This window comes from Phascolarctos cinereus, unplaced genomic scaffold (assembly GCF_003287225.1).
Source record: "Phascolarctos cinereus isolate Bilbo 61053 unplaced genomic scaffold, phaCin_HiC Scaffold_726;HRSCAF=1367, whole genome shotgun sequence".
Taxonomy (NCBI): domain Eukaryota; kingdom Metazoa; phylum Chordata; class Mammalia; order Diprotodontia; family Phascolarctidae; genus Phascolarctos; species Phascolarctos cinereus.
Window position 1 is genome coordinate 6,792,493 of NW_027556098.1, and position 12,208 is coordinate 6,804,700.

At 36.1% G+C, this 12,208-nt stretch overlaps 1 protein-coding gene across 5 annotated transcripts in view; it reads left to right on the forward strand.

Annotated features, from left to right (window-relative positions):
• GPM6B (glycoprotein M6B) overlaps window positions 1-12,208 on the forward strand; it is a 217,155-nt gene that overhangs the window by 147,301 nt on the left and 57,646 nt on the right. For 2 of the 5 annotated variants that reach the window (XM_078146102.1, XM_078146103.1), the window contains exon 1: window positions 8,360-8,435. The exons of 1 other annotated variant lie outside the window; for it this stretch is intronic. In XM_078146102.1, coding sequence (XP_078002228.1) covers window positions 8,375-8,435 — 61 coding nt within the window. In that variant the 5' untranslated portion in view covers window positions 8,360-8,374. Of the gene's footprint in view, window positions 1-8,328; window positions 8,436-12,208 lie in introns of those variants that run through there. 2 more of the 5 variants (XM_021007375.2, XM_021007380.2) reach the window with 2 other exon arrangements.

Sequence of the window (12,208 nt, forward strand, 5' to 3'; positions counted from 1 at the left end):
CGCCAAATTAATAAATTAATAAGGAAAAGGGAAAAAAGACAAGTTTCTCCATCCTAGCAATCCTTCATTTTCCAAAAATCTATGAAATGGTAAAAAATGAATCATCAGAAGAAGGATAAAGTACTGACAGCGGTGCAAACACAAGTGGGATTAATTCAATTTCCAGGTGGCAAAAATCACATTTAGTGAGTTTGCACGTTTACCTTTTTTTCTTCTTTTCTTTGCTTTTTTCTGACAATGAGTGCTTTTTTGTGTCTGTGATAAATACAATGGGGCAAAAAACTTTTCTTTGTTTTAGTTTTCTGTGCTCAGTTTTTCTCCTGAATCTAATAAATGGGTAAAATACTGTGGGATCTACTTTATCACCTAATTTGTTGCCAAAAATATGAACATTTTAAAGTAAATTTTAGTAAATATAGTTGTTATCGAATAAAAATCTGCTTTTTGCATTTATTTCATTTTTCCCTCAAGGGAGGAAACTTAATGTTTGCTGAGATGGCTCCTGCTGATTATGGTAGGGCATTAGGTTGATGGTTTGGGGCATGACCAGGAGACCCAGGAGAAATAGGGTTTATTCAGTCATACTAGAAAATGACATAGGGCAACAGATAACTTGCGAAGTATTTGACATTTACCACAAGGAGCCTAGGCCAACAGACCAGCCTTCAGGGATGGTCCAGATAATTCCTGAAACCCAAAGAAAGAATTGTAATTCCCTTGGTCATAATGCTAAATGAAGCTGTCAATAACCTAGGTAATTCTATGAGGAAGAAATTGTACTAAAAGTCTGAGATCATTTTCCATAGTCTCTCAGATCTGTTGTCTTCACAGGTCTTCTCAATTAGTGTCTGCTGGTCTGTCTGTCTCTCTGTCTCTGTCTCCTGTCTTCCCTTCACTTCCCCTTTTCCCCTCTCTCCTACTGATTGACTTAAATAAAGGTGGTCATAGGGAAGGATGATAAATAATATATTGGAAAAATGGCCAAGAATAATAAAAAAAAATAAGCCAAATGCTAACTCCATATCTTTGCAAAGACTGACCCCATCTTTACAATGCACTCTTTCCTTAACATTATCTTTTAGAATTCTTAATTTCTTTTGAGGGGAAAAATACCTCATATTTCTTTTGTACATACATCTATATGGATATGCTGTCTTCCCTGCCTAGATTGTAAGTTCCTTGGTGGCAGAGACAAATTATTCCATTTTTGACTTTAAATTTCTAGTGCCCAGCATAATTTCTGATATATAGCAGCTGCTTTAAATACTTGTTGATTGGTCTGAACTTACGCATTTTTCATGTGTTGTCAGCCCCTACTGAAGACACACATTTGCCACTTTAGCAATCCAACAATTGATTTGGGTAAGGAGTAATCAAGGTATAATTAATTCACTTCCTAATCATTGATGTTAGGCTATTGCCAGACAGTAGAAATATTCCAGAAAGCCTCAAGATGAGTTCAAGATAGTAGAAGATTCCCTTTTACTTTTTAGGTTTCTTTAAAACATTATCTCATTTTACTATAAAAATCCTCTAGCAAACTGTACAGGTGTCAGTGGGTGACTCTGTATGTAAAGGAGGCAGAGATTTCAAGTAGAGGGGAAAGTGTAAAGTAAACATGATAAGTGTAAAATTAGAATTGTTATAACAGTTCAAGGATGTTTTTAACATAGCCCAATTGGTAAGGCTTTACCTCTAATGATGAAATAATCTGCCCAGGGAGCTATACTGTTACAGTTTTTCCATTCTGTATTAAATTATTATTAATATCAATTGTTTTGCTGTACATTTGAATTCAATGCAAGATCATTGACATGTAAAATATGATTTTGTTGTATTTTCAGAACATTATCTTTTTATCTTAAATTTGGTATTTTAAAATATTTCTTATATTCTTGACACAGGGGCCCAGGATTATATTATGTCTATGATTTCATAATGGAGATATAAAAATAAGATATTATTCACTTAACAGAAATTTCATTTTACCAACTGTTTTTATTAGAATGCATCTGTTTCAATAAACTGTGTATATCCCTAGCCTCTAGAATATAAGAGGAACTTTAATGTTTACTCTTCCCTAAAATAATCTCTTTGTACATTGCCAACCAGCGACCCACCATCGCCATTTATAGTGCTTAGCTGAGTGATTAATGCCTATAAAAGGAAGGGATTGTGTTGGGTGCTAGGTGAGTATGTTCTAACGGATGACTTTCTGTTTATTATTAGCAGTTGGTAAATAAGTACAGCATGGGACTAAACAAATAGGCCCTCCCAGGAGATCCCTTCATTTAGGGGTACCATTAACACAAGTAACTGTGAGACAGTTCACCAAGCTATCTAGTAAGTATGGATAGCCAGAGAATAGTTGCAATGACATACAGGTATGGACTATACTTGTGTTTCGCCCTTCAGAGGCTGCTAAATAAATTTCTTAGAAATACAAGTCTCCCTTCTTTGGAAGATGGAAGGGCCTGAGGAATACTTCTAAATACGTCGGATTATTAGGTGGAATGAAGAAATCTTATATTGGAAGTAGTAATCCAGGTAAGTTATAAGAGGCATAAAATTTCGAAGGACATGGAGAAAAACCATAACACAATGAAGAAAAAACTCTGATGTGACACAATCCTTACCACAACTCATCCAATGCCCAAATCTTTTTCTACTTCTATGGATTCATGCAGGGGGAAAAAAATATTACTAAAAGGACCCGAGGATGTTCTTTGCAGAATCCAAAGTCTTGAGTAGGAAACTGAGGAACCTGAGAAAATTGGAGGAAGATTGTAGGTGTTGTTGAATGATAATTCTTCTCCCAGTTGAATGAAAACCATGACTTTTTTTTTTAAGAGTAACGATGGAAAGTTGATATCTGGCTATATTGGTAAGACCTACAATGTAGTGGAGGACAAAGAAAATGGTATCGAAGTGCTACATTCAGTGTGTTGGATTGTGGCTTACCAATCCACTAAGCAAGAAATGTGAGAATGTATTTGTTCAAAGATCTACGAAGGGCACCAAGAGGGCTTTAAACTGAATTTTTGAGGAATGGGCACATTTTCTCACAGCTTAGAGACTCTAAAAGGAATTATGGCTCAATAAGGATGCAGCATCTAAAAGTGAAATTCTAACAATACAATTACAAATAAGCCCAATGAGTGAGAAGAAATCTCTGAATAAACCAATGCTTCCACAGGATTCTGTAGTTCATCCAAAGGAGAGCCACCAGAAGACTGAGGGGGGAATAGAAATCATGCCAAAGATCAGTGAAAGGAGCGAAGTATATTGAACCCAGAACAGAGAGCATTTAGGGGGCAAATGATGGTTGTCTCTAAATATTTAAAGGCTTTTCATGTGGTAGAGGAATTATGCTTGTTAGTCATGATCCTGGAAGCCAGTGGAATTTTATTTTAATTGATTGGTAACTTCATTAGTACAGGAGCCTCCCTGGGAAGAACTTTTCCTACCAATGCAAGTGTGTACTTTCTCTGTTACTTAAATTTTTAGAGATTTGGCTAGTACCCTGAGAGGTAAAGCTATTTGCCTGAGAATCACAAAGCCAGTGTCTGTCAGAGGCAGGGCTTGGACCCAGATTATCCTGGGTAGCTGTCCATGAGGCCATACTTCCTAGATGGAAATTACAGGGATGCAAATTTAGCCTCAATATAAAGAAAATCTCTCTAGTAATAAGAGCTGCCCCCAATTGGGACATTGTCTGGCATAGATGTGACTGTAGTCAAGATAGAAAATGAAGTATAATCCAAGAAGCTGCTGGAAATATTGTAAAACTCCAATGGAAGGTAATGAATTCTTTGTTGCGAGAAGTTCCTTCATATAATGACTAGATGATGATTTTGGTTTACTATATAAGGGTTTCCTCTTTGGGATAAGTGTTAGACTAGAGAAGAGACTCTGAAAATGTATTTCAAAAGGACGCATATAAGAAACAATCAGAGGAGCAAAGATGAATTGACATATTGTACACTCATGACACTGAAGAGGAAAATCCTAGAATTGACTGGGGCTTGCAAAAAAAAAAAAAGACTCAAGATTAGTACAAAATAATCAACGCAGCCACAATTAACCTATAGTCAACCTGTTCTACTGCATGAAGTAATTGTAGTTATATTTTAAGTGTTAGATTACATTTATCATGAAAAATACCTAGTTTATGTTGCCTATCGTATAAAATAAAAAAAGAAACTAATGTTGCATATTCTGGCAGTATGCAGTCTGGAATCTCATATCCAGAAGAAGTGAAGTAATAATACTGGTAGGTCCACATCTGGAGTTTTGCATTGTTTTCTGGGTACCACATTTTAAGAAGGGTGTTGATAAGTTGGAGTATATATAGAAGAGAATTATCAGGATGTTGACCTATCTGAAAACTATGACATGTGAACAACAGTTGAAGGAAATAGACCTAGGGAAGAGAAAGCTAGGTATGATTTTGATAGCCGTCTTCATATTTTTGAAGGACCCTCATGAAGGAAAACTTAGATACCTAAGCCTCAGAAGGCAGAACCTAGGGCCAGTGGGTAGAAATTATAGGGAAGAAGAGTTCTATCTTCAGCAGAAGAACTTCTTGTTCATGAGAATAACAGACTTCTATGTTCACTACTTAACATTGCTAGTAGTTATCAAGCATGGGTTGGGTGACCATCGATGAAAATTATTGTAAATGAAATTCTTGCATTGGATGGGAGGTTTAGCCAGATAAAGAACAAATCCTCCGTTTGATTTCAAGAGTCTGTTATTCTGATACACCATAGCATAGTGTAGTAGAAAGGGTGCTGGACTTGGGAAGGGCCTGGTTTCAAATAATGCCAAATTTAAACATGAACAAATGATTTAATTTCTCTGAACCTATTTCCTTTTCTATTAAATGGGCATAATACCTGTAGTCACCAATGAAGAAGGTTTAGTACAAATGATCTGTATAGAAGTTCTTTACCAACATACATTGAGAATACTAATAATTTTCTTATCAATTTTTCCTCCTGGGAAGATCTTCCTGGATTTCAGTATACTCTTGAGTTGCTTCGATAATCTAATGAAACTCAATCATTTGAAAGCCTGCATTTCTTATCAGTAAACACTCAGCATTTTTGTTGTTGTGCTTTAAGTCTTATTTGCCTTTATAGGGTGGATGTTAATTCACAGGGTAGTGTTCTAATTGTCAGAAGGATCCAATTAATAATATAAAAAGATGAATATATATTATTATGATATTATTGCAAATGTATTGGCAATTGCTTCAGTGTTTTCAGGTTGTGACTTTTTAAAAAATCATTGTCACTGTTTACTTTGAAACATAAGTGTTTTAAAAGTGTTTGTAATGATTATCCACTAAGTATTTTTAAAATTTTAATAATTTCTGAAAAAAACTTCTTTAATTTTAGCGGTTTTTCTTGGGTGTGTGGTGGGGTTTTTTTGTTTTGGTTTTTGCTTTTTTAGGCAATTGTGGTTAAGTGACTTGCCCAGGGTCACACAGCTAGTATGCGCCAAGTGTTTGGTCTGAGGCTGGATTTGAACTCAGGTCCTTCTGACTTCAGGGCCGGTGCTCTATGCTCTGGGCCACCTAGATGCCCCCAAAACATCTTTAATTTTAAAAACAAGTAGGTATGTCAGAAGTTTTTAAGTCCTTTGTTAACTGATACAAATTAAAGGATAGCCATTATCAGTATCAACTTGTCTTTTGTGAATGCATGGCAGTTTACTGGTGCTAAGAAAAAACATAATAACCCTATGAGCCTCAAAACTCTAACTTGGAAAATTTTTCCATCCTCTGACTGGAGGAAGAAGAGCAGAGCGGAGAGATTGTAAACGATATAGTTGAATGGAGTAAAAAAAAATCATTTAAAAGTAATTTTAAAAAGACAGATGGGATTGATTGAAAATGGATGTGGGCACCAGTTCTGAAGAGCCTTCTCATCTTTTGTTTTTTTACTTTAGTTCCCAAGCCTAGGAAGCTATGCTGAAACAAATGCAGTTGGTCTTATTTGTTCTGCCTCACTCTCCTAGGCATATTTTAAAAATAATCTCCTCAAGGAGCAGCTAGAAAATATCCTGCTCAGTTGGTCCTAGAATTAAATGACATGGCTGGTAGTGCGATTTTTTTTTTTTAGGCAATTGGGGTTAAATGACTTGCCCAGGGTCACACAGCTAGTAAGTGTCAAGTGTTTGGCCTGAGGTCACACTTGAACTCCAGTCCTCCTGTCTTAGGTGCTCTATCAACTGTGCCACCTAGCTGCCCCCTGGTAGTGGGATTTTATGACAGCTTTATTCCTAGTCACTGTTGTATCTTTTTGTGCTTGGTTTCATTATTTTATTTGTTTCAATTTTCATTCTTTCTTTAACTGCTTAGGGGGAAAATGAGCCCATTCTAACACAACAATAGTCATCATTCTGGCTGAACAGATTGAAGTATTTGCAGTAAGGTTTAATTCCTTTCTGGTTAGGATGCCATATTGGGCTTCCTGTTTGGGAATAATAATAGCTATGAATCTCTTAAAGTTAAAAAACGTGGTCTTTAAAGGAGAGGGAACAGAAGGTATAGTATTCAGCTTCTAGTAGGTTTGAACTTCTACCAGTTAACTAATTGTATTGGCAATAACAGTGACATGAGACAGAGTCGCTTGTGGTATTCTCACATGTTTGCTGAGGGAAATTTTAAAAGTAAAAAATAAGCAGACCAAACTGGTTTTCAAAACCTTTTCAAAACCACATCAAAGGCATTGGATTGTCCAGAAGTTGAGGATTATATAAAATTAATGCATTAAATGGCTAGATTGTTTAAGACAATCTTATACATTTTCTTTTTTAAGTTTTGGCTTGGAAACCAGCAATCTTTTACAACTTGGCAACTTTATTAGGAGAAAGGAGAGAAATGGTCTCTGTGTCTTGTCATTCTATGTGCTTGTAAGAACAGGTGCTAAATCATAACTGGCTTACTGGCTCAATTCACAGCCAGGGAACTATTCAGTTGTCGAGCCTTGCTCTCATGAATGGCCATCTCGACATCTCAATGCAGTTTCTATAGATACTTAATTATGGGGACAATGAAAGTAAATGGGTCAGCCAAAGGCTAAAGAAAAGTGCTGAAAATTAGTGTAACTTGGAAACATATGGCACATAACCATGATAAAGCCATATATGCTTGGATGAGTTGAATATTTGGGGTACTAGGTTATTTGAGTATGTAATAAAAGTTCCATAAACTGGTAACTAAAAACTGTAGTCATGAAAATCGTGGCAAATTCTTGTCATACTAAATATTGAAGTTACAGTTAAAATAAATATTTGGTTTTCTGGCAAAAAAAAAAAACCAACGTGCTAGAATAATCACACTTACAATAAGACCACATTTTTTTTATGCCATCCCTCAAGCAAGGCGCCAAATTTTCAGTAAGCTTTACCATATATACTCAGTATAAATTGAATATGTTTTTAAAATTTGGGGGTCAGGGATATTCTCATTTATTGGGATTCAACTTTATTTTCTCTTACTATAAAATTTTTGCTAGCTATGACTGGGAAAAGGTTGTTAGCACTTCTGAATTATGAGGTTGTTAATACAGCCAAAAATGGTTGTTTTTGTGCTTGTTTCCCCCCTTTTTCTTTTCTTTTTTTTCCCTCTTCCTTTTTTTTGGATTGTTGTTATTCATGGTTTATGTAAGAAAAATGTTAAAGTAAGAAGATAAGGTACAGACAGTGGTGAAATCCTGTGTCTCTGCTGTTGTGGGGGAGGGGGGCATATGGAACAAATCAAAATGTGAAACATAATAGTAAGGTCCCATGGGAAAGAACCCTTTGATTGTGGGGTGGCAGGCACTCTGCTTAGAGGCTATGTGTGCTGGGGTGGGGGCAGCTGTGTCGCTGAGTCATGGGATAGGAGGAGTGGGGCCTTTTAATTCTCACACACATCCTCTCTCCTGATGTCACAAATCTATTCTTCAGTGGGTGAATTGATTAGCATTCATCGAGAGCCTTTGCAGGGGAGAAAGAAAGGGAGGTTGAAAAAGCAAGACAGTAGAGGCAAAGGGGAAAACCGGTGACCACGGAGCTGGCTCTTTCCAGTCCAAGCTACATTGAAACTTTTAGCACCATCGAGGGGAAGAATGAGTATTTTATAACTGGGATCCTCGGTGACGTATGCCTGACTGTTTCCTGGCAGAGATCTTTATGGACCTGTAGCAGAGTGAAATTGAAGGCATCTGGGAAGGGACCGTAATCTACTGTAGAGGAGAACAGAGCCCCTCAATCACTGGCGCTGTAAATAAGAGACAGAGGGGAGTCCAAAAGAAAGGGAATAGTGGAGGGGGGCTGCCTTGTTTGGGGGGGAGTGGGGTAAAAAGCATTTTTGGTGGATGGTATGAAGCCAGCCATGGAAACTGCAACGGAGGAAAATACAGAACAAAGCCAAGAGAAAAAAGGTACCCAGAGCTCAAACAATAGCTTGTTTAAATCTTTTCATTGGGGGTGCTTAAAAAAGGTTTAGACTTCTCTGTCACTCTTTTAGAACTTGCTTTTAAACAATCACTACAGCATCTTCAGCCTGCAGGCATTTTTCTTTTCTTTTCTTTTCTTTTTTTTTTTTTTTTTTTTTTTTTTTGCCTTTGAGGGTTGACAACAGATTAGTAGGGTAGCAGAATCCTCCAGTTTCTCACCCCAAATCCTTACCCACTTCTACCTGAAAGTAGTCTTTAGGAGACAGTCCTTATTATCTCTATGTAATCTATTATCTAGATTAGAGCGATTGAGAATACTGCCTGTTTTTCCCCCCAAATTTATTTGCCTATAACTCAGTATCTATGTGCTATAGATTATAGAGGGTCATGAGCGGTGAAGACATGTTGTATGATAACATAGTATTTTGTCTTCTGCCAATGTAAAATGATATAGAAATGGGATACAGAGCTGCATGTGTGCATTGGGTAGCATAGGAAACTCTCGATTTTTTTTTCCAGAGGTTTAGATATTCTTTTTTTTTTTTTTACTATTACAGTAGAATCTCATGATAATATGGCTTGCTATCCTACAAATCGAATGCATGATGGGTTAAATCATATCTTCTTTAATGTATCACATACATATAGTATATCCTGACATAACAGTATGTAAGGTAGATCTTAGTTCTGTTCTTCCCTTCCCCCACCTTAACCTAATGCTACTTTTGTAAAAAAGGTTCTATGGTGCTTACAGGATTGTGGGGGGTGGGGGTGGTTTTAAAATTCTTTTCTCAGAAAGGAGTCTTAGAGCCAGGTCATGCTTCTGTTGTCTATAATGACTTCAGCTTGATAGAGGAAAAAAAAAACCCAACAATCAAATTTAATCATTTTGAGATAAGAAAATTGCAAAGGAGAAAGGCTTAATTAATCTCTGTGCTCCCTGGGTCATGGACTGATCACAAGTTGAACACTCCAAAGTGCAAATTTAGTCACTGCCAGGTTACCGCATCTCACCGCAATGTAATCTGTTTCCTTTGATATGGTAGAGTATTGTAGAAGTAGAAGCCACCCTTTCAGTAGGGATGATGAGTCTGTTATAGAGATAAATCATATTAAGGTGCTTTACCATGTTACCATGGTCCAATGATGGTTACTAGACAATAGCAGTTTTGTAAAATGGAGCCACTGGTGTGTATTACATATTAATACATATTATACTAATTTCAAAGCATCTCTGTGAAATCATCATATCAGCTTATCTAATTTTCAACTATTTAATAATAATTTTGTTATAAGAGCTTACACATAAATTTGACAATTCATTTCTTTATGTAGAAGAAGCTTTGCCCATTTTTTTCATGAATGAAAAGTAAAGCTGAAATGACAAAATGATGAAACCTGGGCAGATATCAATCCAATGGTAACATGATCCTGCAGGATATGCATAGAGTTGAAAGACTGAGATTAACGTTTGTAAATGAATTTTTAATTCATTTGCAAGATAATCAGAGATTAACACTTAACATTCCTTTTGGAAAATAATTTTATTATTACAGCTGATATGAGGATGTCAGTTGATGTTGTTTTTTAGTAATTTGCCCCCAAAGAAGCCTTCCTTACTGCATATTGTATATGTTTGAAATATGGCATTTCCCAACAACCAGTAAAACCATTGACTCCATGTGAAAATACCCCTTATGAGCCTCCCACAGCCCCACAGAGAGAAGTATGAGTCAGAAACCTGTGTCTAAATTCATAATGTTTTTTTTCAGTACACAAGCTGTTAGAATGTCCTGTGTTACATTTATGGATAACAATAGGGCAAAAAAACAGCTCAATTCACAATCTCTTGTCCTTGTTTCAGAACATCACATTATTTAATGCCTTTTGAAGATATCCTTTTACATTTTTCACATCATAAACAAATCATTTTGATGAATACAATGAAATTTTTTCATTCCTTCCAAAGCTTTGACACAAACTGCTTCCGTAGACCCAAGATCATATATTTGAAAAACTAGTCAGCTGGGGTTTGGAAGATGAATCATATTTTATCTCTAGTTTTATGTGGGAGCTTGCGGAATTACCAAAATTTTCAAATTGTAGACACATTTCAAATAGTCAATGGAATGGTGAATTAATTAATGGTGAAATGGTAAATCATCAGGAGATATCCACTGCACATTGGCCTTGTACACCCAAATAACTCGAAATGAGCTAGCGCAGAGGTCAGACCATTCTTTTTGTTCATCCATAGCAATGGGGTGTTGTGATTGGTAAAGAAACCACCATATATGTTAGACTGGAAAGAGGCCCAACTATCCATCTTTATTTAGACAAGTAAATCGAGCTAGTTCGTGTGCCGATTGCAGAAAACCAAATCCCTTAAAAAAATTTTTTTTGTACTGTCTTGAATTAATTGGTTTACAGATAATATGTAGAGTGGTCAGGGAGAAACGAAAGAGTATATTTGATGCATGCAATTAAAATATTCCCTCAGATGTGACTTGGAAAATCATAATTTTTTTTACGTTAAGATGAACTTTTGCTCCATTCAGTACAACATTCTGCATTATGTAAATTTGTGAAGCAATTTTTAGAGCACATTTTGTCTCTCCATATGTGGCTTCAAATACACAGTTGTCTTCTGTTCCTCCTGTTTCCCCTCCCTTTCACTTCTTAGATCTTCAATTGAAATACTTCAGTCCTTACTTTTTCCTTCTGTTACTACTGCAACTTGCCTGGGTTCTCAATAATAATCTATTATTATACTGTATATTAAGTATATAAATATATTTTCCTTTCTAGGTTTACATTAAGCGTTCTGGATAATTAGCTCTTGTTTTCCAGTCCCTTTTTAGTATCTTCCTAGCTAGCTTCAATAGGAATACCTGGCCCAGTTAGTGGGATTCTTCTTATTTGTTCCTTTTATGCAACACCAGAATGCCTTCTCATACCAACCACCACACCTCCTGTTCTCTACGCTGTCCCTAGCCACCCCCCATCACCATGATGAGTTTAATATTTAAAAAAATCCTAATCCTCAGCCTTTTTAAACAAAATTAGTGTGAAAGTGCCTGAGTTTAAAAATATTTACACAGCTTTTGCCTCTGAAAAACTACAGAATGATGAAAGCTCACTTGAGGTGTTGAACAGATGTTTCTTAAATGGGGCTGAAAAACGTCCAGGTTTTACAGATGATGTTTTCAACTTGAAGGCCTTAAATTAGATCGGAATGAGTGGACGAAATAAGCAGATTCATTGAAATGAAATCCATAGGAAGAATTAAATGCCTTTTGTAATTCTGAACATTTCCTGAGAATTAGGCACCCAATAATATAGATGAATTTGGTTTACCCTGATTTAAGAAGAACATTACACTTTTCACAATTAAATGGACTCTCTAAGCCTTTGAAATTGCTAGGAAGGTCTTTTTGCCTAATCATAGGGTAGAAAAAAAGCAAACATAGATATAACTTTATTGTACATGTGTGAGATTGTCCAATTCTTCATCCTTTGTTATTAAGAAAATCTAAACATCTATGCTAGAAATTATTTTTATTATAGACTAAGAAGAACCTTTGGGCCCAAGAAAATGGAACCCACTGTTCACTGATGAAGTTAGGAGGATCAGGCTTCTAGGGATCCTTGTTAAAAATCAGATTCTGGGACCCTCAGCATCAAATTGATTCCTTTGCCAAGTAGGAAAAGAAAAATGGTGAATGAGAAACATTGGATCATTAGACATTGATTTTTAA